The sequence below is a fragment of the Borostomias antarcticus genome, assembly GCF_949987555.1.
Source record: "Borostomias antarcticus genome assembly, chromosome: 18".
NCBI lineage: Eukaryota > Metazoa > Chordata > Actinopteri > Stomiiformes > Stomiidae > Borostomias > Borostomias antarcticus.
The window spans coordinates 10,460,134-10,486,546 of NC_140251.1; the positions used below are offsets into that span (position 1 = coordinate 10,460,134).

Here is a 26,413-nt window from a genome sequence, read left to right on the forward strand (position 1 = left end):
AGGACCTACAGGTGTGTTGAGGAGGATGAAGACATGACTAGTAGACCAGGACCTACTGGTGTGTGAGGAGGACGAAGACATGACTAGTAGATCAGGACCTACAGGTGTGTGGGAGGAGGACGAAGACATGACTAGTAGATCAGGACCTACAGGTGTGTGGGAGGAGGAGGAAGACATGACTAGTAGATCAGGACCTGCAGCTGTGTGAGGAGGATGAAGACATGACTAGTAGATCAGGACCTACAGGTGTGTGGGAAGAGGAGGAAGACATGACTAGTAGATCAGGACCTACAGGTGTGTGGGAGGAGGAGGAAGACATGACTAGTAGATCAGGACCTGCAGCTGTGTGAGGAGGATGAATACATTAGTGAGAGAGAGAGGAGAATGGAGACATGACTGTTTCTATGTATCATCTATCAGATCAGGAACTGTGGCAGCTACAGACTAGCAGACTGGATTATAGCACGGGGAAGGATTAGACTGGAGAACAAGGGATCAATAGAGGGACGCCAGGAAAAACAGTGTACAGTCCACAGCTCCTGATCTGATAGATTACATGGAAATAGCCACGTCTCTGCATGCAAATGGGTTACTTGTCCTGTTTAAACAATGCCAGATCTCTGTGTTCATCAAAAAAGATAAAATCTGAAAATAACTTTTTTTTTCTTAATTCTGTCTCTCTCTGTTTCTCTCCTTATCTCCCTCTCTCTCTGTCCATCTCCCTCCCTCTCTCTGTCTGTAGATGTCTGAGGAGAAGCTGGCCCAGTCCCAGGAGGAGCTGGCAGCTAACCGGACCCAGATGAGCGTCCTGGAGACCCAGATCCAGGAACTGAAGACAGGCCACTCATCCCTGCAGCAGGAGCTGGCCCAGAGAGACCAGAGGCTCCAGCAGCAGGACAACACACTCACAGAGCTGCAGAATCAACAGGTCAGATCTGGGGACGCACTCACAAGCTAGACAGCTAACACGTCATAACAACACTGGGGAAACTACCAAGGGATAATCCCAGATGAGCAGAGTTAAAATGATGTTAGCGCTCAACGTGGAGATGTAAAGCGGCCCATGGGGGGGTTTGTGATGATGTCCATGGCTGAACCGCCCTCCCCCCCCCCAGGCGCTGTCCCAGGAGCAGCTCCAGAAGGAGAGGTCTCGTGTGGAGGAGCTGACCCAGGCCAGAAGCTCCCTGGAGAAAGAGGCCAGCAGACTGACCTCTGAACTCAAGACCCTGGCTGAGAGGAGCGAGAAGGTTTTTCTTTCTTTTTCTTTCTTTCTTTCTTTCTTTCTTTCTTTCTTTCTTTCTTTCTTTCTTTCTTTCTTTCTTTCTTTCTTTCTTTCTTTCTTTCTTTCTTTCTTTCTTTCTTTCTTTCTTTCTTTCTTTCTTTCTTTCTTTCTTTCTTTCTTCTCACCCCACACCTCCTCCCCTCCTCTCACTCCTCATCTCCCTCTCCTCTCTCTCCAGGAGCTGAAGGAGCTGAGGGAGGCCAAGCAGATCCTGATCCAGCAGAAGCTGGAGGTGCAGGGGAAGGTGGAGGCAGCGCAGGCGGCCCTGGAGCAGGAGCAGAGAGACCACCAGGCCACCAGGGGCGCTGTGGAGCAGAGGGAGGAGCAGCTCCGCGCACAAACCAAGGAGGTGGAGGCTCAGCTGGTGAGGTCACCGACGTAGTGTGTGATTGGTCTGCCCCCCACAGATCAACAGGACCCGTGTTGCATGAATGTGGAGTCTCAACACCAGCCCTTCTCTCCTGTCCCTCCACCCATCCCTCCATCTCTCTCTCGCCATCCCTCCCTTCTGCACTCCTCTCTCCCTCCATCCTTCCCTACATCCCTCTTTCTCTCCCTCCATCCCTCCCTCCCCCTCTCCATCCATCCATCCCACCCTCTTTCCCTCCATGCCGCTGTCCTCCAGGCGTCCGAGAGGCGAGCCCGGGAGGAGCAGGCCCGGCGTGGGGAGGAGGCAGAGGCCCGCCTGGCACTGCAGGTGACGGCGCTGAACGAGAACGTGGCCACGCTGAAGAGGGAGTGGCAGGGCGGCCAGCGGCGCGTGGGCGAGCTGGAGAAGCAGACGGATGAGCTGCGCGGCGAGATCGCCGTGCTGGAGGCCACCGTGCAGAACAACCAGGACGAGAGGCGCGCGCTGCTGGAGAGGTTCGGCCCTCGTCTGTCCGTCCGTCCGTCTGTCTGTCTCGACTGCATGCACGTATGCGCGAACGTGACCCCGTCTGCGTGGCTGGTTCCAGGTGCGTGAAGGGCGAGGGGGAGCTGGAGAAGCTGCAGACCAAGCTGCTGGAGATGAGGAGGAAGCTGGACGACACCACAGCCGCCATGCAGGAGCTGGGCCGAGAGAACCAGTCACTGCAGGTGGGAAACACACTGACTTCAGTAAACACACACTGACTACAATAAACACACACTGACTACAGTAAACACACACTGACTACAGTAAACACACACTGACTACAATAAACACACACTGACTACAATAAACACACACTGACTACAATAAACACACACTGACTACAGTAAACACACACTGACTACAGTAAACACACTGACTACAGTAAACACACACTGGCTACAGTAAACACACACTGATTATAGTAAACACACACTGACTACAGTAAACACACACTGACTACAGTAAACACACACTGACTACAATAAAAACACACTGACTACAGTAAACACACTGACTACAGTAAACACACACTGACTACAGTAAACACACACTGACTACAATAAAAACACACTGACTCTACAATAAACACACACTGACTACAATAAACACACACTGACTACAATAAACACACACTGACTACAGTAAACACACACTGACTACAGTAAACACACACTGACTACAATAAACACACACTGACTACAGTAAACACACACTGACTACAGTAAACACACACTGACTACAGTAAACACACACTGACTACAATAAACACACACTGACTACAATAAACACACACTGACTACAATAAACACACAGACTACAATAAACACACACTGACTACAATAAACACACAGACTACAATAAACACACACTGACTACAATAAACATACACACACACTGACTCTACAGTAAACACAACCTGACTACAATAAACACACTTACTGTACAATAAACACACACAGACTGTAATAAACACATACTTACTATACAATACACACACTTAAGGCTCCCACAGAGTTGGGCGGAACGGACTTCGCAGAGGTCCGCGCGAAGCTCAAAATTTCTAACGCGCGGAGTCCGGTCCGCTCACAGTACTCCCGACTCCGTGGGAGCCTTTACTGTACAATACATTCATGGCTAATAATCAACAAACAACAATCAAGAATTTTGAAAATGGCAAGTGACTTTCAACATTCCAAATTGGCAGTCACAAAACAACTGAATTTCATTCTAAAACTGCTTAAAAATAAGCTTGGCTGTTTTATGTGAACCCATCTTAAGATACTTAGTTTCACATCTAAGACTATTATCAGATGTCACTGATCATGTGGTATGCCTCCTGACACTTCTATTGGCTGTAGATCAAGCAGTCCCAGTCCTTGACCAGGAAGTGGGCGGAGGATCACGAGGTGCAGAACTGCATGGCATGTGGGAAAGGCTTCTCTGTCACCGTCCGGAAGGTGAGCTTTACTTTAGTTGATTTAATCACACAAATAAAGTGAGAGACAGACAATAGACAAAAAAGAACCACACCCAGGTAATGATGGCTACCCATGGTAATGTGTGTGTGCTCCTCACCTGTTCTGGTTTGATGGTTAGCATGCTGTGAAGCCATGTGTAAGTAAGCAGTGCATAATATCTAATGAGATTTCTGTACTATGTAATCTCAGTTCCTAGACCACATCTTCAAAACTGACCTTCACTATCTGTCTCCTTTCTCCCTCTGTCACTCTCTCTCCCTCTGTCCATCCTTCTCTCCTCTCTCCCTCCATCTCTCTCTCCTCCCTACCTCCATCTCTCCTCCCTACCTCCATCTCTCTCCTCCCTACCTCCATCTCTCCTCCCTACCTCCATCTCTCTCTCCTCCCTACCTCCATCTCTCTCTCCTCCCTACATCCATCTCTCTACTCACTATCCCTTCCTACCTCCATCTCTCCGCCCTATCCCTTCCGACCTCCATCTCTCTCTCCTCCCTACCTCCATCTCCCTCCTCCCTATATCCCTGCCTACCTCCATCTCTCTCCCTATCCCTCTCTCCCGCCATCTCTCTCGCTACATCCCTCTCTCCCTCCATCCCTCTCTCCCTATCCCTCTCTCCCTCCATCTCTCTCTCCTCTCTATCCCTTTCTACCTCCATCTCTCCTCCCTATCCCCTTCCCTCCCCTCAGCACCACTGCCGACACTGTGGGAACATCTTCTGTGCCGAGTGTTCGGGCCGCAACGCCTTCACCCCCTCCTCTAAGAAGTCGGTCCGGGTGTGTGAGATCTGTTTTGAAGAGCTCATGGGCTGACTCCCTCTCCCACCCTTACCCCTGCCCCCCTAATGCACCCCCCCCCCATCATCATCATCATCATCATCATCATCTTCTTCTCCATACTGACTGAAGGCCAGGCTCCGAGAGTCCACCCCCACCTGCTCGGGTCCTGACCCAGCAGAGCCCAGTGGGGGTGGGGGATCCTGGGGGTGGAGGGCAGCCCAGCGGGGGTGGGGGATCCTGGGATTCTGGAGGCCTGGTGTGCAGGAGGGTGGTGGGGGTGGAGGGCAGCCACTTCTGTATAGTGCCTTTGCCACTGGTCAAGCTGCGGGGGACAGCCAGAGAGTGGTCAGAACGGAGAGCTAACACAGCACCATCCTCCTCCCCTTCACACATGGACCGCCATCTCCATTTGGTCATGTTAGTGTTAAGGAGGCAGGCGGGAAGCGGATGTCCGGTTTAAAGCAGAGGGTTTCCTGAAAGGTGCAGGTGATTGTGAATGGTTAAAGTTATGTTGAAGTGGTGTGTCACTGTATCTGGTAAAGGAAACATGTTTAGCCTAGTTCACGACTAAAGAATGTAGGAGTTTGGAAACGGATGAAAAGAGGCAAACTGAAAGTCTTTTTTTTTTTTTTACCATCATCTCTTTTAAATTACACTTTTTAAATTCAAGCTGAATGTTTTTGAATGTTGGACTCCTGCGGTTCTACATTTGATCATGAGTTCAAATTTAATCATTATGTTTGAACATGTGACAGGTATTTATTTACAACTGATTTTTTTCCCCTTGCTGCTCATACTTCTGCAAAATGAAATGTGCTCATTTTTTTGTTGCATTTTTTTATGTCTGTGAACCAGCAATGGTGGTGCTTCGTCTTCTGTCCGTCTGTGGCTGCAGTCCTGAGGCTCGTGGTTGCATGTTCAGTTTTTTGCTGCCTGTCTCCACTCCACATGTTGACTACTGCTGGAGCTGTGTGCCCTGCTTCCGAGCAATAACTGAGAATGTGGCTCTTGGGAGTGTGTGTGTGTGTGGCGCGCGGGTGTAGGTGTGTGTGTGTTTGTGTCTCGAGCTGCTGTGTTGTCTGTGTGTACAGTTCCTCTATGTGTGCTGCTGCTAAACCCTCTCAGTATCTCGTGGTGTTTCGGAGTGGGCAGTCTTGATTTTAACGTGGTTGGGTTTAACTCTTCTGCCTGTCGAACGCGGAAGTGATTACACTGTACAAAGGAATTCCTCTGTAACCTAGGACCTGCAGCCAGGCTCTCTGATGCAGATCGGTACTCAGTAGATGGACCAGGGGTTATATTGACCTGTGACGCAGACGCACCCTCTAGCGTCAGTGGCTGTTGTGTGGGACTGTGATCTTCTTCTAGCTCTGCTAGTACAGTATGTGTTCCAGAGAATTATGTGTCTGTTGAGTATCAAACAGACACACTTACTCTGACCAGACTCCTATATCTCTGCATTGCATTGGTTTTGTTTAGTTCTACCTCAGATTGGCGCAGATACGGCACTACGATTAAAGATGAGAGCGAGAGGAGGTGTTCACTTCCTGCTTCTAGGTGACAGACTGGCAGGGGATGTATGGAGTATGGGACGTTCACATGTCCTCTGGGTTCAAGCCAGCTCAGACCAGTGACCAGTCACAGTGTACAGTAGCTAGTCTCAGACCAGGGCTGACCAGTCACAGCTTGTCTCATACCAGTGATGCATCTCAGAGCTCATCTCAGACTAGGGCTGGCCAGTCCCAGAGCTTGTTGCATACCAGTGACCAATCGCAGAGCTTGTTGCATACCAGTGACCAATCCCAGAGCATGCCTCTGTTTGTGCCATAGAGGTCTCTGAAGAAAAAAGACACGTTGACACAAACTCTCCAAAACCGCATCTGCTGTATCTACCGCTTCTCTTAACTGTTCTCTACTCACTAAAACCAAGGCTATTGTAATTACCTTTTTAAAATGTTTTAATTTCTTACAGATGACAAGATGTATAACACTTGTGGATAGACATATACAGTATGTTGACAGCAAATGTAAAAAATACATCCTCTTATTCACTTTAGAAAACACACTAAATATTACACAAAATTGTGGCTTGTTTCACTTTGATGTCAGCCGTTGTGCATGATGTATCAATTGGCTCTAGATCTCTTTCCCCCAGGTCTGCGTCTGGGTATCATATTTGTCGGTCGTGTGGGTGTGTGTGCCTTTTGTCAAGGTCTAGGTTGTCCAGCGCTCTGAGATGTGATCGCTTCCTGGTTCCTCCTCTGGAAGGTTTCCATGTGCGACAGGAGAGGTCATGTGATTTATGACACGCCAGATGTATGACTTGTTTTCTAATTTTCCATCATGACTAAGGGTAAATAAAAACTGTGTTTCTATTTTCGCTGGTTTCGTTTGGTTCCTCCCATTGACTCATCCATTAGTAGCACAACACAACCTCGGCACTTATCATTTATTGTCATCTATTAAAACAATACCCAAAACATACATTTTACAAAATTATCCAGCTAGTAATTTACAAAATTTGAGGGTGTAAAAAAGAGTGCATGATGCTGCTGGGGAGCGTGGGACAGAGGAGTCAGATCTGGGAGGACTCCAGCCACAAGGAGTCGTTCTTGAGCCGTGGCTTCTGGGAGTCCAGCTTCAGCAGTGCCGTCACAGCGCCCTCTAGATTTGAGATCCACACCCTCTGGAACACCACACGGGGACATGAAACGTCTCAAGCTACCAGATGAGGACAAAACTACCTGGTTGCTTATCAGGAGGTTGGACTTCCTGGTCTAGTTCAATGAACATTCACAGCAAAAGAAAGATGACATACAATACATTCACCTTCTGTCCACTATTGTCTTGCTTAACCGGGAGCCAAATAAACTAAGACTCCATATCCTGTATGAGCCACAAGTGTAGACTGTAAGGCTACTGCACACCTTCAAATGTTATTTTTCGACAGGTGCATAGGAATAAAGAGATCCGCCTAGCTGAGAGAGACTTCCCACACACTGTCTGCTTGCAAAAATACTTTATCAAGAACAACATTTCGGTCATATTAGACTTTCATCAGGTACAAGGACGGTGTGGGGGAAGCCTCTGTCTGCTACATGAGCCTCATGTATGACACCTGATACCTTTTTATATTCCTCAGGGTATAGGTCAGGTCTCCCTTGACTAGTCCAGATGAAGAATAGGTGCTAAAGAGAGGACACCTTTAAGATCAGGCCAACTGATTGCCATTTTTTATGTAGCGGTTTGACGCTCCGGGGTGCTAGTCAGGTGCTATTGGGCCAGACAGTTGAATAGCAGTTTGATTTGATCTTTTGTTTTTTAGTCAGTCAGCAAGGTGTCAATGTCACACCTTACAAAGGATGCATGTATCAGGCATGTACTTCTCATGAACCCTCTCAACATGAACCAAAAGATACACACTCCGGAAACATAGCTTGACACCAAAGATCAGTTTCTTACATATATTGAAGACTTTTCTCAGGGCAAACAATAATCAATGATACATTCTTTACTTTAGTCACAGACCAGTCTAAAGGTGAGGACTGGGTGGAGGACAACCTACTGTTTGTTTGCCAAGCTCTCACGTAAACAGAGACCGATAAGAGGGTCTAGAACTGGATGAGGAATGTCTATTGTGGCAATGGGAATGAGACAGGCTGATAAGGAAGGTATTTCTATCACAGTAATTAACCAGCGTATCATCTACAGTTGAGAGGTCTAGAGCTATTAGATCAGATATACCCGTTATAATCCATGTTCCACAACAAAAGTGGATCTGTCACCACCATGTGATCAGTGCTGTGGTGGTGACTGAACAAGTGCGTATGGCTTATGAACTCTAGGAGCTAATTTGCTGAAATTGCAGTTTCCACCAATTGTGGTTAAAAAGTGAGTAAACTGAAAAAGATTTAAAAACTCTGTTGCACCTCTATATATCCTTGAGTGCACTAGTAGCAGTAGGTGCTTTATTGATCCCTGTGGGGAAAATGTGACGCCCAGTTAGCCGCCAGTCTCACCTTAACTGCCTCGCACGGCGCCTGGAGAATGAAGACCCCGATGACCTGCTGGTAACGGTTCTGGTGCATGATGATGAAGGAGTGAGGCAGACCCGACGCTGTGAGAACAGAGAACACGTCACATAACAGAACCTCACCCTGAGAGGAACAGAGAACGCGCCACATGGCATAAACCTCACCCTGAGAGGAACAGAGAGAGGAAACACATCACTTAACAGAACCTAACCCAGCACTGAGAGGAACAGAGATACGGACACATGACAGAACCTAACCCGACACTGAGGAACAGAGAAATACGGAACACATGACAGAACCTAACCCGACACTGAGGAACAGAGAAATACAGAACACATGACAGAACAAAACAGAGAAAACATCCGACTGATGACAAACAGCATGACATATGTAAAAGCAAAAACACTAATCTAAGCGTGATCAATACAGTGTGGTATTTTTTCCGCTGTGGAGAGGTAAACAGGAGAGAGAGACCCAGGGAGGCTCGGGTCAGAAATGTCACTCGACAGTATTGCTGCCACCCTCACTCGCCCCACTCTGGGTTTGATCTTGGGTCCTCACTTCTTAACACACGTGACCGCCTCCCATAAACTTTAGTACGAGCCCCCAAAATGTTACGCACCCAAGATGGATAACTCTGTATGGAGGTATGTAGGGTAACATATGTACTGTACCACACCAAAATGACTGTCAGGAAATACAGGGGCGAATACACTGACTGCCACACACCAAAACTATAATGCAAAAGTGATCATTTATTTACTGTGAAGTTAGGCTATATACTGTACAAGGGACAATTAACGCTTTAGACTCGTGGCATTTGAAGTGAACCAGGGCAGATTCAATGTTCAATTTGTCTGTTACACCACTGAGAAGCTAGCACCTCCATGTTGTGGGTGGGCGGTGTTCAGCCTGAGGAGTGAGTTTAAGTTTAAACCAATTCAGCTCATCAGGTTAACTCTCAGTTGGTTCTGCTGGACCCACCTGAGGCATTGAGCTGGTCTACATTCCTCAGCTGCAGGCGGTCCAGGGACACAGGCTGGTCCAGAACTGTGAAGGTGCAGCCCTCCTTCAGCAGCTGGTCAAACTCCTGGTTCTGGGCCGGGTGGAGGGGGCTCTGCTCTGGTGTTGTGGACCTCTACAGGAAGAGAGACAGAGAGACTAGAACCTCTAGTTCTGCTTTTGGTGTTAATGAGCTAAAAAGGGTCTCTGATAATTGTAGACATGCTGTGTACTTCTTAATCTTTCATGGTAGCATATGTCACACATATTTCAGAGAATATTTCGGAGCTATTGAGACAAATGCCTCAATGGGGTGTGTCTCAGGAGGTAGAGCGGGTTGTCCAGTGATCGTAGGGTCGGCGGTTCGAATCGTGGCTCCCCCTGTCCCCATGTCGAAGTGTCCTTGGGCAAGACACTGAGCCCCCACACTGCTCTCAATGAGCAGGCTAGCACCTTGCATGGCAGCTGCCGCAATTGGTGTGTGAATGTGTGAATGAGAGAGGCCTTTGTAAAGTGCTTTGGATAAAAAGTCCATTTACCATTTCCAAATGTAGCTCTATACTGTAGATCTGGGCATAAGATCCAGACATACTAAAATGATATCTGACCCACCTTCTTGTTCCTCTTTATCTTGGTGATCAGGAGGAACTCATCAAACAGGAACAGGTATACATCATGCAGCTTGGCGTTCTCTGGTAGGACACACAGTACAGGGCAGATGTTAGGGTACAGAGACATAGCTACACAACACTGAATGGTTCTACTCTTATCCCTAAAACCAACCTGTGAGAACCAGCCTCCCTTCATGGTGCAGGCTGCGGTGTGTGATCAGGTTCTCCAGAGTCACGGCCTTTAGGAGGTGTTTCAAATTCTGGTGAAAAACAGAGGACAGACTCAGGTTACTGCCAGGACCACATACAAAAACCGGTTTTAAGTAGGTGAACGAAATTGTATTGTTTTGTGACTGCCAATTTGGAATGTTGAAAAATTCAATTGTGAAATGTTATGGAAAGATTTACACTGCATACTCTTACTTTTGATACACTAAGTACATTTACCTTAAGAGTTTTACTCAGTTACTTTAAGACTTTTACTCAAGTAGTATGCTAATAGGTGACTTTCACTTGAGTCATTTTCTAGTAAGTTATCTTTACTTTTATTCAAGTATGGCTTGTGGATCCTTTTTATACCACTGGTAGTTATTATGTCTGGGCCAAGATCAGAGGGAGGGCACATTAGGGGGGCGTCATGCGTCATGCTAGAGGCGAGTAGGGAATGAGGGGGTCGGTAGCGCATGGCGTAGCGTGATGGAGACAGTAGGGAAGGAAAAGACAAAAAAGAATAATAATGCATATGCCCTGGTGCCATAGCCATTTGTCGGCCATAGCAACCGCCTAGCTCGCCTCTGTCTATAGGTCCGGCTGTGCCCTTGTTAAACACTAGCTATTTCTGTAGCATTATTATACAGTTCATCTGTATATTTACATTCCTGTATATTTTAAGTGATGTATATTATATTTATACTTGCACCTATTGTACTTTGTTTCTTAATGTTTTTTGTGTTCCTTGAATGTGGGTGGTGTAACAGTGCAATTTCCCCTCAGGGATTCATAAAATACCTTCCTACTTCCTGCTTTTATCACACAAAAAGCTGCTGTCTGCCGTTCTCAGCTTACAGCAGCTGCTGTGGGCCATCTGCATACAACTTTTATTCTAATCTAACAGCATTATGTGAATGTACTGTAGATGGGCAACAAACCGCACCAACCTGACAAAGACCAACTTGTGGTCAAAATGTTGTGTTTGCACTGTAAACTATGGTAGAGTAGTATGCTGTTATGCTGTTAGGCTGTTATGCTGTTATGCGTACTCAATGGATGTGCGTAATCTTTCTGTGAACAAACAATACACCCACACAAGCACGTGCATGTCACACACACACCTCAGGGATGAATGCACGCTTGTCTCTCTCCCACACGGGAAGCCACACCAGGGCATCTCTCAGCTGTTTCACCTTCTGGTAGTTGTCCAGCCATTTCACCTTGCCCTCCAGGTCACCTACACACACACACACACACACACACACGCACACACGCACACACACAGGAAAGAGAAATAGACGGAGATAAACCGTCACACAGAGTCAGAGGAGTCAACCACAATCACCCTACAAGGTCGCCACTGGGAGAGCTTTCCTCACTTTAAAAACACACACATCCCTCTTTGAGCAAACGGCTCTGTCTCAGTGGCCGTCCAATCACTCACATCTGACGACGGTTGAAGAGAGCTTTCATGTTGCCTCTTCAAAGTATTTCATTATGCTCCAGTTCCTACTGAGAGCCAAGTAAAGTGTGAGTCCTGGGTGTGATGGTGCACTCGCCTTTCACTTTGAACACCCCCCTACGCCCAGAACCCCCCCCCCCCCACACACACACACACAGGGCATTGGCCTGTTCTTCAGTGCCAGGGTAACAGTAGTATTCCCCAGAGTCATGTTGAGCTGTCAGCAGACACGCCCTGCTAGTCCTGTCTGTGGGAAAGAGGTGTGAGGAATGACACTTACGTACCAGACAGTACCAGACCAGACACAGAGGTACAACGAACAACACCCCTGCATATTTCCCCCAGCCTGTCCATCTAGTTACAGGAGAAAACCACCACAACCAGTCAGTCTGCAGCACACAGACCCTGGAGCTGGTCCAGGAAAACACCGGACAAGTGTTTGGTTAGCCCCGTTTCTCTCTCTGTCCCTCTCTCTCTCTCTCACACACACACACACACACACACTCACGGAGCTGAATCCCCTAGTGGCGTTGACAGAGATGACTTGGTGTGTATTTGCTTAGTGCTTGTTCAGCAGTGGTGCAGCTCTGCTAAGCGTGGATTTGTTTGCTGACTTGACACCCTCATCTTCTCCAGCCAAGGAAGTCCTCAGCAGCCGGAGGAACCTGCCTGACGCACTGCTCTCTCCCTCAGCTGCTCTCTCCCTCAGCTGCTCTCTCCCTCAGCTGCTCTCTCCCTCAGCTGCTCTCTCCCTCAGCAGCTCTCTCCTCTCTCCCTCAGCAGCTCTCTCCCTCAGCTGCTCTCTCCCTCAGCAGCTCTCTCCCTCAGCAGCTCTCTCCCTCAGCGCAAACTCAAATTCAGCCGAGTGGCTTACTAAACGTGTGTGTGTGTGTGTGTGTGTGTCTGTGTGTGCATTAACCTGGCCTTACACGGCTAAAAACCTATTTCAAGGCTTTTATATTTGCACCAATAACACCTGCCGTAGTCTGCTGGCCAGGCTGGGAGCTGCTGTCTGAGGTAACAGAGCCGAACAGCACAGCCTGGAGTGGAGTGGAATGATTTCATCATTTTGTAGATAAAAAAGGTTCCGTTCACTGGCTGAAGGCCTACCCACCCCCCTCCCCCTCCCCAAAGTGCTCCTAACCTTTTATGGGTTGGTGGGGGAACATACTTTAGGCAGAGGGGTAGAGAATGGTGCGCTGTTGTGCTGAGAGGTGAGGCAGCCTTGACTGTATTGAGAGGAGGCGTGTATAAAAGTGTTATTGAGCTTACATATGGAGGTCTCCACCTGCTCCACCACCCTCTGGAGGGCGCTCTCCTCCTCCTCCACCCCGCACCTCTTCCTCACGTTCCTCAGCAGGAGCGGGTAGCGGGTCAGGCGCTGCAACGGCGCCACCAACAGGTCACACAGACGCAGCCTCTGACAGTGCTGGTTCTTCTCACACCACTGAGGGAGAGAGAGAGAGAGAGGTTAGGGTTAACGTGCATAGAGGAGAGAGAAGAGGAAGGAAGGAAGGAAGGAAGGAAGGAAGGAAGGAAGGAAGGAAGGAAGGAAGGAAGGAAGGAAGGAAGGAAGGAAGGAAAGAAAGAAAGAAAGTGAGAGAGAGGTCAGAGGGTAAGGGTGAAAGAGGGAGCTTGTTAGAGAGAACAGAGGGATTGGGGAGGAGGGAGAGGTCTACCGCCAGTCTACCACCAGGCTGCCGTCAGTCTACCGTCAGTCTACCTGCAGTCCACATCAGTCTACCGCCAGTCTACATCAGTCTACCGCCAGTCTATTGTCTGTCTACCGCTAGTCTACATCAGTCTACCGCCAGTCTACCGTCAGTCTATTGTCAGTGTACCTTCATGTACCTTCACACCGGAGCTGTACTGTACCTTCAAGTAGGAGTCAAAGTCCGGGCGGCTCTTCAGGCAGTCCAGGTACTGCCGGGAGGCGGAGTAGTTCAGACAGTACTTCTGGAGACACTGACAGATGCTCTCCTGGAACGCCTGCCAACACAGATGGGTTAATTCACACGCACTCACACACAAATACACACACACACACACACACCACACGCAAGCCGCACGCACACACATACACACAGAAGAGCTGATAACATTCTTTATCTATTGTAACCTCCTGAGATAAATGGCAGGCAGTTAAGGTGTGGAGTGATGACGGTATATGTGTGTGTGTGTGTGTGTGTGTGTATGTGTGTGTGGGTGTGTATGTGTGCATGTGTGTGTATGTGTGTGTGCTCTACCTGCCTTGGTGAGTAGCTCCAGCAGCGTGGGACCCCCCTTAGACCCCGGGACCTTCCAAGAGTCTTTGATGACCCGCAGCAGGCTGCCCAGGAAGTCATAGCTCACCTGGGGAGAACACAGCAAGGATGACATCACCACCACAGCCCCCCCCCCCAGCCATCTGCCTGTCCCCCCATCTGCATGGGCCTAGCCTGGACCTAGTCCGTCTGTCTGGGCCAGGATTACACTAGGTCAGAGTCCAGAGCAACGTGTAGGACAGATAACTGATCCATTTCACCGTTATGTTACTCTTGCCCTTGTCAGGCTTACTCTTAGTACTCTTAATACAGTACTGCTCTGTCCTGTGCTGTCTTCGTGTTCAGACGTTCAGCTGATGCCCTGGTGAAGGCATCGAGGAAAGAGACGTGAGTGTGAGGCTGTTCTTCATTTGAGTGGTATACTGCCCCGACCGGCACCTCACATTGGGTGAGCACTCTTGGTGTTTTTGCAATACCCATTCAGATACCTTAACATAACCACACAGCCCATCAGAACTCACGGGAGTCTCTATTAGTAGACATGGTAGTCTGTATCAGTAGACATGGTAGTCTGGATGGATTAACAACCATGGTAGTCTATATCAGTAGATATGGTAGTCTATATCAGTAGATATGGTAGTCTATATCAGTAGACATGGTAGTCTGTATTAGTAGACATAGTATTCTGGATCAGTAGACATGGTAGTCTGTATCAACAGTCATGGTAGACTATCAGTAGAAATGGTATTCTTGATCAGTAGACATGGTAGTCTGTATCAACAGGCATAGTAGTCTGTATCAGTAGACATGGTAGTCTGTATCAACAGTCATGGTAGTCTGTATCAACAGTCATGGTAGTCTGTATCAACAGTCATGGTAGTCTGTATCAACAGTCATGGTAGTCTGTATCAACAGCCATGGTAGTCTGTATCAACAGCCATGGTAGTATGCATTGAAGCAGGACTAACGGTGTTGATCGGATCAGCGTGTTATTGGAGGGTGAAAGTGTTCATCTCACCAGGCACAGCTCATTGAGGTTGGCGAACAGCCTCCAATTGTCCACGTCTGACAGACAGTCTCTCATCTGCAGGCTGGTGAGCGTGGCCAGAAACACCTGGATAACAGGATAGAGAAGGAAGGAAGGAAGGAAGGAAGGAAGGAAGGAAGGAAGGAAGGAAGGAAGAAGGATGAGATATATTGCTATATTTTATTTTCTAATCTGATCATAGGGAAAGTCTTGATATTTCAACACAACAAAACATTACAAAAGCTTATTTTAAAGTTGTTCTTGGAGAGCTGCGAGTGTGGTTTTGACAGTCCAATCCGGGCCCTCCTGTTAAACTCTACAAAGAAGGTGGTGTATGGTTGCAGTGGTGTCATTCCTGTTCCAATGGTGTGTGTGTTTATGTGTAGGGGTAGGGGCCTTGAGTGTTTATGTGTGTGTCAGTCAGGCGTGCAAGTGAGTGAGTGAGTGAGTGAGTGAGTGAGTGAGTCAGCACCTCTTTCAGCACCATGAGCTTGTCGAGGAAGTAGACACACTCGCTGGTGAAGATCTCCCAGAAGGCTTCCTGTCTCTTGTAGTCCTGAGGGTTGCTGTCAGAGCTGTTCTGGAATGACTGGTCCCTCAGGAACTCCCCCAGAGAGCAGTCCTGAGGAGGGACGAGGGGGGGTGGATGGATGGATGGAAGAGAAAGTATGGAATGAGCCCAGAGCTTAAAAAAGCGATGAATGACGCTCTCTCCTTTCCTTGAAGAGATAGCGACTCCTGCAAGCCAGAGGTGGGTGAGTTCCTAACATAGTTGGTTCTGCTGTGTGTACTGAGTGATGATTCGTCTCCCTGTGATTGATGAGCGGAGTCATCTCGTTGAAAGTAAGTCTTGTTCTTCCCCATACGCCTGTTCCTCAGGTAGCCAACCTCTTAGGAAATACCCGACCTGTTTTTATGAAGTTGGACTTGGTGTTTGTAATGCTATACCGTAATAATATGACTAATGTTGGTGTGTGTGTGTGTCTGTTATGTCATGCTATACTGTAATAGCATGATTGATGTTGGTGTGTGTGTGTTAGGTAATGCTATACCCTGTAATAACATGATTGATGTTTGTGTGTGTGTGTGTGTGTGAGAGTTCTAGTGAGTAGTAGTACACTTAACTACCTAGGTTAAATGCAATTACTGTAAGTCGCTTTGGATAAAAATGTCTGCTAAATGACTAATGTAATAATGTAGTGTAATGTAACATGTAATGCTATACTGTAATAATATGCTTGATGTTGGTTGGTGATTGTGTGTGTTATGAAATGCTATACTGAAACAAGAAGAGCACTTTGGACATTCTGGACCAGGATGTGACGTCGCAAGATCAGGACGGTCGCACAAGGCGTGTGTGTGCGCGTGTGCGTGTGTCTGTGTGTGTGCATGTGTGTGTGTGCGTGTGTGTCTGTGTGTGAGGTGGGGGGTTTATAGGAATGAGAGGTGTCTCTTCACCTTGAACTTCTGAAAGCCGGAGTGTCCCCAGTCTGAAACCTGTTGCGCTGGGAGGAACCTCTCAATATCAGACGCCGTGCGTGTCAGTGTCTTCCCTTTAGTCTAGGAGGACACAAAGCACACACAATACAGGTAAGTTAGTACGGCACTGCTCTGCTTCACACAGGTACCAGCTAGAAAGGCGTTCCTCTGCTTCACACAGGTGTGAAACTGCAACATGTTTGTCGTAGTGAAAGTGCACACCTGTGGAAGCATATGTGTGACAGCTGGACCGCAGTAGAGCTTTGATCAAATATTTGTTCATCTATCAATCTGACACGGTTGAACAGTGTTAACTATGAAATCTGAGAGGACATGGGAACTATGTGAACGTGCTTTAGGAAGTAGGTTAGAGAACAATAGCTTCTAGTTCAGCTGAGCAGAGCCACACAGCCCATAACAAACACAGACTATAACAAACACAGACTATAACAAACACAGCCCATAACAAACACAGACTAGTATAACAAACACAGACTATAACAAACACAGACTAGTATAACAAACAGACTATAACAAACACAGACTATAACAAACACAGACTATAACAAACACAGGCTATAACAAACACAGGCTATAACAAACACAGACTATCACAAACACAGACTATCACAAACACAGACTATCACAAACACAGACTATAACAAACACAGACTATAACAAACACAGGCTATAACAAACACAGGCTATAACAAACACAGGCTATAACAAACAGACTATAACAAACACAGACTATAACAAACACAGACTATAACAAACAGACTATAACAAACACAGACTATAACAAACACAGACTATAACAAACACAGACTAACATACACAGACTATAACATACATGTACACAGGCTATAACATACACAGCAGCAGCAGCAGCAGCAGACAGCATCAAGGGTAAACCTCAACACAAATAACACCTACTGTACTACGACGTGAAAAAGGCCACTTCGATTTCTTTGTATCTGAGAAAAATGAGAAACATAACATTTAGGTGATCAACAAAGGCAGGAGGGAGTTCACCTGCTGTTGTGTGATTAGAAACCGTTTTAGAAAAACACAGATCAAAGCATTGTGCTGCTGGTTATATATTTGAAGTGACCACACCTTTAATGAAAGATTAGGTGTTCTGTAATCACAATAGGTAAGATATGTTGCTTATTAGTTAGGGAACTGGCAGGGTGTGTCAACCTTGTATTCACCATGAACTGTAGATTGAGAGAGAGAAAGAAAGAGATACATAGAGAGAGAGAGAGAGAGAGAGAGAGAGGGAGGGAGAGAGAGAGAGAGAGAGAGAGGGAGAGAGAGGGAGAGATAGAGAGGGAGGGAGAGAGAGAGAGGGAGAGAGAGAGAGAGAGAGAGAGAGGGAGGGAGAGAGAGAGGGTGAGAGAGAGAGAGAGCAGGTGCAGTTTCACCTGAGAAGTTGGAGCGGTTCAATATGTCTGCTGCTCCATTGGACACAAACAGGTCGCCAGGGGAAACGTCCAATCCTGGCAGGCTGACCACCACAGAGCTCCGCCTACGCTCATGCTGCCTGGAGGAAGAGGAGGAGGATGAAGAGAGACTCTGCTGGAGGAGGAGGTCCAGAGCAGAGGACTTTGAGGAGGTCATTCAGAAAGACACTTCAAGCCTAGCTCCCTCTGACAGATTTCTAACTGACAGGTTCTCTCAGGTGTTCCTGACATGGTGGTAATAAAGATACATGAATAACATGTGTTAGAACAGCGAGGGGTATGAATATGTCAACACAGTGGCACAGACACAGAATATCTCTACCTCATTCTCCCAGTCAACTCTGTCAGGCAGTAAATAACAGAATTCCTTTAGACATTCATACATTGTTGAAATGCCATGTGCACCACAAACAACGCTTACACTGTGGCGACATTAGCAGCAGGTAGAGAAAGGCTTGGGGCTGAGGCAGGATGATATGCATGGATGCTGACTACTGGGTTATACTATCGATCTGTCTCTGTTATGTATGCTGGAGGAGTGTGAGGGCAGGTTCCTCTGTAAGAGTCCTGGAGGTGTGATATGAACTCTTCACAGGGCCAGACAGGGAAGGAAGAGAGTACAGCAGGACCAGACATGAGCCCTAGGTAGAGTACAGCAGGACCAGACATGAGCCCTAGGTAGAGTACAGCAGGACCAGACATGAGCCCTAGGTAGAGTACAGCAGGACCAGACATGAGCACTAGGTAGAGTACAGCAGGACCAGACCAAACACTGTTCCCTGTTGAAGTAGAGAGTACAGCAGGACCAGACCAGGACAGGAAACACTCAGTTCTGCCCTCCCACCCCTCTCCTCAGAGCTCAAATGCAACCTGAATTCTTTTACATACCTCAGCTGTTGTCGTTAAGAAAATATTGAGTTAAAAGTGAAATCAACTCAATGTCATTGTTAAATGACGTCCAAATGATCAATTGATTGAAATATATGTGCAAATATTCCATTGCGAAATGTGCAAATATGCATGCAACCTGGTATTGCATTTGTGTACAGTAGGTGTACCTACTAATAGCTTGGGTTGTATTCCTTTACACAACCATATACTGCACTGTCTGGTCACACGAAATACTGAGAACAGCTACTTCACAGCAGCAGCCACAGTTACCGTGTCCCATTAGTTGGCCGACAGGCAGTCAGGGATGAACAAGACAACAACCTGCCGGTCTGGTTCTACCTCTGCCAGCATTACCTCCCTGAACTCACTAAAACACTCCGGCCTGTGGCTCACCGTCTTCACTAAGAATGAGGGTTCCATGTGGGTGGAATCCTCACGGAACCCTTGGGGAGGGAACCCATATGGGAAACCTCTTTGACTCGTTGTAAAAAGGAAGATATGACACACCCAACACAAAACGTTGAGTCAAGAGACACTAAACACAAGACTTTCCTGTTTCTTTGAAGGACTTGTTTCTTTGAAGGTGCCTTGTTATTGTGTACTGATACTTCTAGAATGCTCTCTCTCTCTCTGTCTATGTGGTGAAGGCCATCTAGACCTGACATCAGGCTGTAATGAAGGCCAGCCAGCAGATCTGGGCTAAATGTCCCTGTTTATGATGACTTAACCTACACTCCACACATGGGTACAGCTGTAAAACGCACAGGGAAGTAGTGCCTATTGGGCTCCTGATCTCTCCTCATGTTTCTGTTATCTAAACAGCCTTGGAAGATCAAAATGAGGATCTTTCACAGCTCTAAAGTAGCGTGTGGGAACGCCCAAAGGTAACTGCGCTGTACTGGTTAGTGTGCACAAGTTCTCTTACGTAATCACCTTTATGGTTTATGTAAACCGCAAACTGGCTGACTTTACAGGGCACTGCTAGAGGCAACATGCCCTACATGTACTGAGGACACGAGGAACCCAGTACAGTATGATGTCATTTCCTGGGCTGACTGAAAAGGTGTCAGCAGTTCTTTGTTCTCAGCCCTCGGACTATGTTCCTCCAGGTAAACTGATATATCCCTCTCCCTCCACGTCCCCTGCTCATGTCACTGTGGAGGAGAGGAGGGCTGAGTCTGCAGGACCTGAGCCCCACAGAGGAGCAGAGGGACAGTACTGCATGTGGAACTCATAAAAAACAGGTCATTGCTAATTGCATTTCTGAATTTTCCCACAATGCCTTCTTGTTCCTGTGTTCCCGGTCAGAGGGCTCCCTGTGTGTCAGGGCCGGCCAGACGCAGAAAGGACTGCTTTGTCCCCTGAACTTGGGAGAAATAACAAGGCCCAAAAAACAAAACCGCCTCCGACCAATGGCTAGCTGGGCCGGGCCACCCTGAGTGGGACAGAGCCAGCACTTCATCACAGGGACAACAGCTGCCTAATTATCAGCAGGGGGACCTGCCCAGTGCCCATCAAAGGGGGGGGGGGGTGGCAGCAGGGGGGAACAGCCCTAATGAGCGTTTGTCTAGTCCACTCATAACCATGGGACTCTCACAACTCGACCCACCGAGCTCATGGTCCCTTAACAAAGCCTCCGCATGATGAATGCACAACAGGCCCCTCAGGCCCAGGTCTGAAAAGACCATCCATCACATGTCTCAGGCCAGATCTGCTCCGGACAACATCACATCTCAACGTTTCCCTACAAACAAACTCTGGGATTAATGGAGCCGCTTGGCAAATTATGTTGGTAAACAAAGATGGAACAACGGATTAAAATGCAAACCGGACATTTGGCTCAGGAATTGTTTGCTTCTTCTAAACAAAGGGAAAACAGGGGTGGGGCTTTGGAAGCCGCATGGAAAAACCTGAGAGCAAAGGGCTTGTGTTTTACAGTTCAGAGTGCGTCGGTTATAGGCAAATTCCTCTCCTGCCATGCAAATGTTGCTCAACTGGGGAGTGGTGAACAGATGCCATGTCCTGATATTTTTGGTGAGAACCACTGAGCATGCAGACGACATTCAAATCACTCAGAGACACACCTACCTGTTATGACAGGCCTCCTTCTCCTGCAAAGGAAGGGAATGAAACGATCAGTGGAGATTTGTCAGACACAACAAAGTTGATCAATATCCTGACTGGAGCAACACAATCAAAGAATTATCATGTCATCACTATCACAATATGATGATAATTGTCTAATCTGCAAGGGCAGATTAACTATCCTGGCTACCCCTGTCATCAGTGTAGAGATGGGTGAAAGATGGACCTGAACAATTTGTATTCAAACTAAACCTCACTGTTGCTATTATGCTAGAATCTGGCAGTGATTACATCAAATGTGATTAGATCAAACCAGAAGGTAGTCAAATCAATCCATCCTCGTGGTTTGAGTCACACCTAGACAACATACTGTACATGCCACTAAATCCTAAGTAAACTGGCCTCCATCCTTCTCCTTCCTACAACACAGCAACACCGTTATATCGCTTTCAAACAGATCCCCACGTGAATCAGAGCTCTAAGTGGCTGCTTGAATTCCAAAGGGACAGATTTGAGGGAGAACGTTGTCTGTTGAATACAGGGATCGCCTCCTATTGTCCTTCCCACTGCCCGCTGACTCCTCCATTGTGGTGGGACTGCTAACCCCAGTGAAGGGGGGCGTGGGGGCCTTCTCAGAGCTTTCTGTGGACCGTGGAGCTGGGCAGAGCTGTCAGGCCGTGTAACTGCTGATTCGCTGGCTGTCTAAGGCTGGCATTGTCAGTAGCCCCTGCGGGTGGTGGAGGCAGGGTGGGAGGGCCGGGGTTCGGCCTGCTACCATCCAGGGAGGAATGTGGCGCTGCTGGTCATGTGATTTATAGATCTTACATACAGAGTAATTCAATATCCATGATGGAATCAGAGGTGGTGACAGGGGTGAGGGGAGGTAGGCTTAAGTATGGGCGCCTCATTTGATTGAATGATATTTGTACAAAGAAAAAAATATGTTGAAAGCAACAATGGTAGTACATTTAACTGTAATCTTGTCTGCTGAAGCATTGAACTTTGTGAAGATGTCTTGCAGTAGTTACGGATGTGACCTTGTATCGATGCCAAACACAAAACCTGTAATTTGCAGCTCTCATTTTGTAGCGTTCTTCATAAAAGTGCAGAGATGTTATGTACTATTCAATATCCCCCCCCCCCCCCCCACACACACACACTATTCTCTAAAGTAGATAAACAGGCTACAGTTGAGTTGGAGAACATGGTAATTCAATACACCGTTAAGCAGCGGTGAAAGCTCACCTGATCCTTCCTATCGGTGAAGTCAAAGTCTTTACACCCGCTCAGAGTCAGTGATGACGGCCTACTGCAGAAGATGCCATTGTTAAATGTCTTTGATCTATGCGATCTGGGCTTGTCCTGAAGTGAGGAAGAATCAGGCCGGTCATGCTGGATTTCTCCATCAGGGAGGGACCTGGCCGCCAGGGGCGACTTCAGCCTGGGTACCGGTGAGGAGGGGGAGGGGGTGTCGCCTGCGACGGGCTCCTCCTGCGTGCTGGCCATCCTCATGGAGTCCCGGAGGTCCATCACGGGGCGTCGCGTGCTCCTTATTCTCCTCAGGGTCGGGGACGTGGATATGCGCGCGGGCGCCTGGCGGTCAAACTGGAACAGGGGAGTCGGCATGCCGTCCACCTCCGCGAGGGCTGCGTGTTTCAGCTTGGAGGGCGTCCGAGCCAGGTCTATGTGCATGATGACAGGGCTTCTGGTCTGCGTCGCCTTGTCAGTGGTGTCCGCCGGGACGGTCTGGGTCTCGATGTCAGCCACCCCCCCCGACAACGTGTCTTCCTTCTCGTTCCATCTGATGTAACTCCAGTCCAGGTTCTTGTTCTCCACATCCTTCAATGCTGTCATCGTTCGCAAAAAGGCATTGTAGGCTTGCTGACCTCAGAAAACGAGTGGTGGTCCAGGCTCTTCTGTCTCAGGTGAGTTAGGGTCAGGCGTTGGTCAGGAGCATTACAGAGGGAGTTTCAATCCGTCAGTCAAGTCACTGGGAAACACAGAGAACAGTATTAGCTGTAGCATTATTAATAAGCAGCCTGGGCATCCAGCCCTAAACTTGTAAAACTGGATTTGTTCACAGTTTAGTCCACGCTATGAAATGGCCAAATTAAGTTGTGGATTAGGCTGAGTCTGTATGAATATAGTTGTCCCCCGCTGCTGACCTGTGTACATCAGTTAATTCCTTCGTCCGTCACACATGTGCCAGAGCCCACCTCCAGGGGGCGTGTGTTGCAGTTCATTTTTTCCATTGCCAAGTAGGAATACATTTTGCTTTATACATAAAAAAACTATACTTGGTGTCTCAATAAAACTAACGTCTATTCTACTAAGGAGCCTGTCTGCTTTCTTAATCCATAGAGTTCAGAGCTTGAGGAGTTTAGTTGCTCTTTTGGTGCTTGTTCTAAATGTTAGGATTCTCATAAGTTAGTATCGGGGTTGGGTGCATAGTGGGTACAATTATTATTAGTTATAGCTGTAATATTTCACAACATAGATCAGATGACACTTTTTTGGTAGTTCAATCATGTTGGATCGATTAGTGGAATGGCTTGGTGATATAGGGCTATGCTTTCAACTGTGAAAATATTAGTCATGCTCCTAGGTCCGGATTTTGTGGGGAACATTCGTCTCTCCACCCCAGGAATGTGTCTTACTTCATCGTTATGTAGTTTTGTATGTGCACTGTGGCGCGCCCTTGAGATAGAATGAGCATCGGTGGATAGATCACAAAGTTCAGGCACCAACGTTCAACTACTCACAGGCACCAGCAAGCAAGGGAGTATAGAAGCACCCGAGCAGAGAAGCGCACGAGTCGATAGGAGCATATTAAGGCAGGGATGTTTGAAATATATGTCATTATCATACAACGACCGTTTGGTAAAGATGCGACCAGGAACAGCACAACACTGCATCTGATTTGTGGTGCCACAATGCAAGCCAAAAACTGACCGGTGCACGTGCTGGACAATAAGGAGAGACATTTGCAAAAGACATAGCCTACCTACATCATGGGTGGGGGACAACATGTTCACTGTGTAGACTACTTTTTTCGTCTAGGGCTACAGGAGTGTGGGTATATAATACAATTATGCTAGCTCGAAATCTATGATTATTAAGATCATGCGTGGCATATGTCCTGCAGCAGTTACATTGAGCGGTCTCATTCACGAATTAGAATTATTCAGATGTATTTGTATTTTTTCTATACTGTTCTAAATTGTAAAACCATACGACCAGTACACCTAATAGACTGATTCAAAGGGAAAGAGAATTGTTATTTTCCATGCTGAGTGCAGTCAGCCATCAAGAATGTAATGTATCATGTTGTTGTTCTATATTTTGTGCTGCTGTCTCTCTTGAAAAAATGATGTTTAATCTCAATGAGGTTTGACCTGGTTAAATTAATTAAAAATAACTATTATTTTACACAACTGTGATGTGTTGTCTCTCCAGATAAAGACCAGAGTACAAGCCTTGTGTCTGATTTCTCGTCCATCTGACTGGCCTCCGTTACAGGTAGGCAAACTACAGCAGCCTATAAGCACTCTAGCTCCGCGGTACAGCCCATCTTTGCCTGTGGACTAAATTAGCCCATATGGCTTTTTTAGCCATTAAAACTGTCTAGAAAGATGTAAAACTGATTCTACTGCTGCGGCGCAGCCCTGTTCGTGACAATATGGATCCATGCCTGACAGGACGGGGGAACAAAGGCGGGGACAGGAGCTCGTGCACCTGACCGAAGTTTACTCCTATCTGATGTTCAACCTACACTTTAATATGAACTTGTAGCCTACTGGAACCATAGGCTACCATCACAGTTTTATTCCCATAATAGCCTAGAGGTAGAGTGCGGGTTGCAGAAGTGACAACCGTAATCCACGAGGTGATTAAAGTTAATGAAAAAAATGAAATCTATTTAAACAAACACTATAATCGATGGGCTATCCCTTGTCGAAACAAAGAAGAATTAATCATCAATTTAGTTAAAGTTTGAAAGCGAGGCTTTCTTTAGGCTAGGCTACTTACTGCAGTGTCCTGTGTTGTCTGTGTGCTGTTCACCCGCCTGTGCCCAGTGCGGACTCCTGAGCGCAGGGCTGGGGTTGCTTCCCCCTTCTCTCTCTCTCAGCCTGCCAGGCCAGTGTGCTTCCCCCTTCTCTCTCTCTCTCTGCCAGGCCAGTGTGCTTCCCCCTTCTCTCTCTCTCTGTCTGCCAGGCCAGTGTGCTTCCCCCTTCTCTCTCTCTCTGTCTGCCAGGCCAGTGTGCTTCCCCCTTCTCTCTCTCAGCCTGCCAGGCCAGTGTGACTCCCCCTTCTCTCTCTCTCAGCCTGCCAGGCCAGTGTGCTTCCCCCTTCTCTCTCTCTCAGCCTGCCAGGCCAGTGTGACTCCCCCTTCTCTCTCTCTCAGCCTGCCAGGCCAGTGTGCTTCCCCCTTCTCTCTCTCTCTGCCTGCCAGGCCAGTGTGCTTCCCCCTTCTCTCTCCCTCAGCCTGCCAGGCCAGTGTGCTTCCCCCTTCTCTCTCTCTCAGCCTGCCAGGCCAGTGTGACCGACCGCCCTGCGGGCTGCGCTGACGTCTCGAGGCAACGCGCTGTTCCCAGGCTGTCATAGGACAAAGCTCAGAGAGCTTTGTAAAATACCTGGGAAGGATTTCGTCTGAGATTCACGAGGCTGAAGTTAGAACCCGTTTCTCACAACCCGTTTGGAATTATCCGGTCCACCTTAAAAAAAGGTTCAAATCGGGATTGAATCAAGATTAAAAGAAAACTACCCAAAATGTCACGGGTTCTATTACTACACAATGGTAGTAGACCCCCTCCCGGTCTGACTCCAACAGGGGATATCTGCAGAGCCGCAGAGCAGGGTCTACAGCTTGATGTGGGTCTACAACTCGATGTGGAGTCTACAGCTTGATGTGGCTAGTGCGCATGCGGATAATGACGTTACAAGCGCGTGGACAGACTCGCTAACAATAACTAAACTTTGGAATATTGCTTCCAGTGAAAATGTAAGTAACCTTAAGAGACACCTTTGTTATTTTTTACATTAAGGCATATTTTTGGTCTGTTGCTTCAGTGTTGAGCTAGGGTTAGCTGCCTACCACTACCTTTTTCTAGCTAGCACATGGATGTATTAATAGAACTGGATACAGCCACTCCATTCACTGACACTATCACAAATGAAGCCCTATTGAACCGCGCCATCTTGGTAAATTTGTAGTCATTTGACTATTTCCGGTGACTTTTGTACTTGCACAGTTGTGCTTTTCTGGCCTACGCACGTCCACGAACAAGTTCACGAAATGTAGACGCACGTTCCTCCCCGCTTTGATTTAGCAATGAAAACCGGCTTGCATATTAACCGTACCATCCTGCAGATGCTGAGGACCCTAGGAGACAAGGAAAAAGAGAAATGGAAAGAGTACCTACCTCAGATCGTACATGCGTACAATTGCA

The 26,413-nt window shown here is 47.6% G+C and overlaps 2 protein-coding genes across 2 annotated transcripts in view; one reads left to right on the plus strand and one right to left on the minus strand.

Annotated features, from left to right (window-relative positions):
- Positions 1 to 4,537, plus strand: part of eea1 (early endosome antigen 1) — a 31,875-nt gene extending 27,338 nt beyond the window's left edge. The window contains exons 23-29 of the mRNA XM_084453231.1: positions 743 to 928; positions 1,116 to 1,247; positions 1,461 to 1,646; positions 1,908 to 2,146; positions 2,239 to 2,359; positions 3,536 to 3,634; positions 4,343 to 4,537. Of these exons, the coding sequence (XP_084309357.1) occupies positions 743 to 928; positions 1,116 to 1,247; positions 1,461 to 1,646; positions 1,908 to 2,146; positions 2,239 to 2,359; positions 3,536 to 3,634; positions 4,343 to 4,465 (1,086 nt within the window). The 3' untranslated portion in view covers positions 4,466 to 4,537. The remainder of the gene's footprint in view (positions 1 to 742; positions 929 to 1,115; positions 1,248 to 1,460; positions 1,647 to 1,907; positions 2,147 to 2,238; positions 2,360 to 3,535; positions 3,635 to 4,342) is intronic.
- Positions 4,538 to 6,937: 2,400 nt separating this feature from the next.
- Positions 6,938 to 25,238, minus strand: plekhg7 (pleckstrin homology domain containing, family G (with RhoGef domain) member 7). The gene is made up of 17 exons (XM_084453018.1): positions 24,993 to 25,238; positions 22,209 to 22,953; positions 20,967 to 20,989; positions 17,949 to 18,067; positions 17,458 to 17,498; positions 16,501 to 16,602; positions 15,515 to 15,664; positions 15,034 to 15,129; positions 14,002 to 14,103; positions 13,627 to 13,740; positions 13,024 to 13,198; positions 11,411 to 11,526; positions 10,252 to 10,339; positions 10,081 to 10,160; positions 9,451 to 9,604; positions 8,452 to 8,549; positions 6,938 to 7,118 (listed from the first exon to the last, which is right to left on the minus strand). Exons 2-17 carry the CDS (start codon positions 22,815 to 22,817, stop codon positions 7,008 to 7,010), a joined length of 2,178 nt encoding a protein of 725 aa, XP_084309144.1. The 5' UTR covers positions 22,818 to 22,953; positions 24,993 to 25,238; the 3' UTR covers positions 6,938 to 7,007.
- Positions 25,239 to 26,413: the final 1,175 nt, after the last annotated feature.

Coding starts and splice junctions, on each gene's coding strand:
- plekhg7 (XM_084453018.1), bottom strand. CDS start 22,817: ATGACAGCATTGAAGGATGTGGAGAACAAGAACCTGGACTGGAGTTAC. Junction 17,499..17,948: donor GAACCGCTCCAACTTCTCAG/GTGAAACTGCAC, acceptor CATTTTTCTCAG/ATACAAAGAAATCGAAGTGG. Junction 16,603..17,457: donor CTTTTTCACGTCGTAGTACA/GTAGGTGTTATT, acceptor GTGTCCTCCTAG/ACTAAAGGGAAGACACTGAC.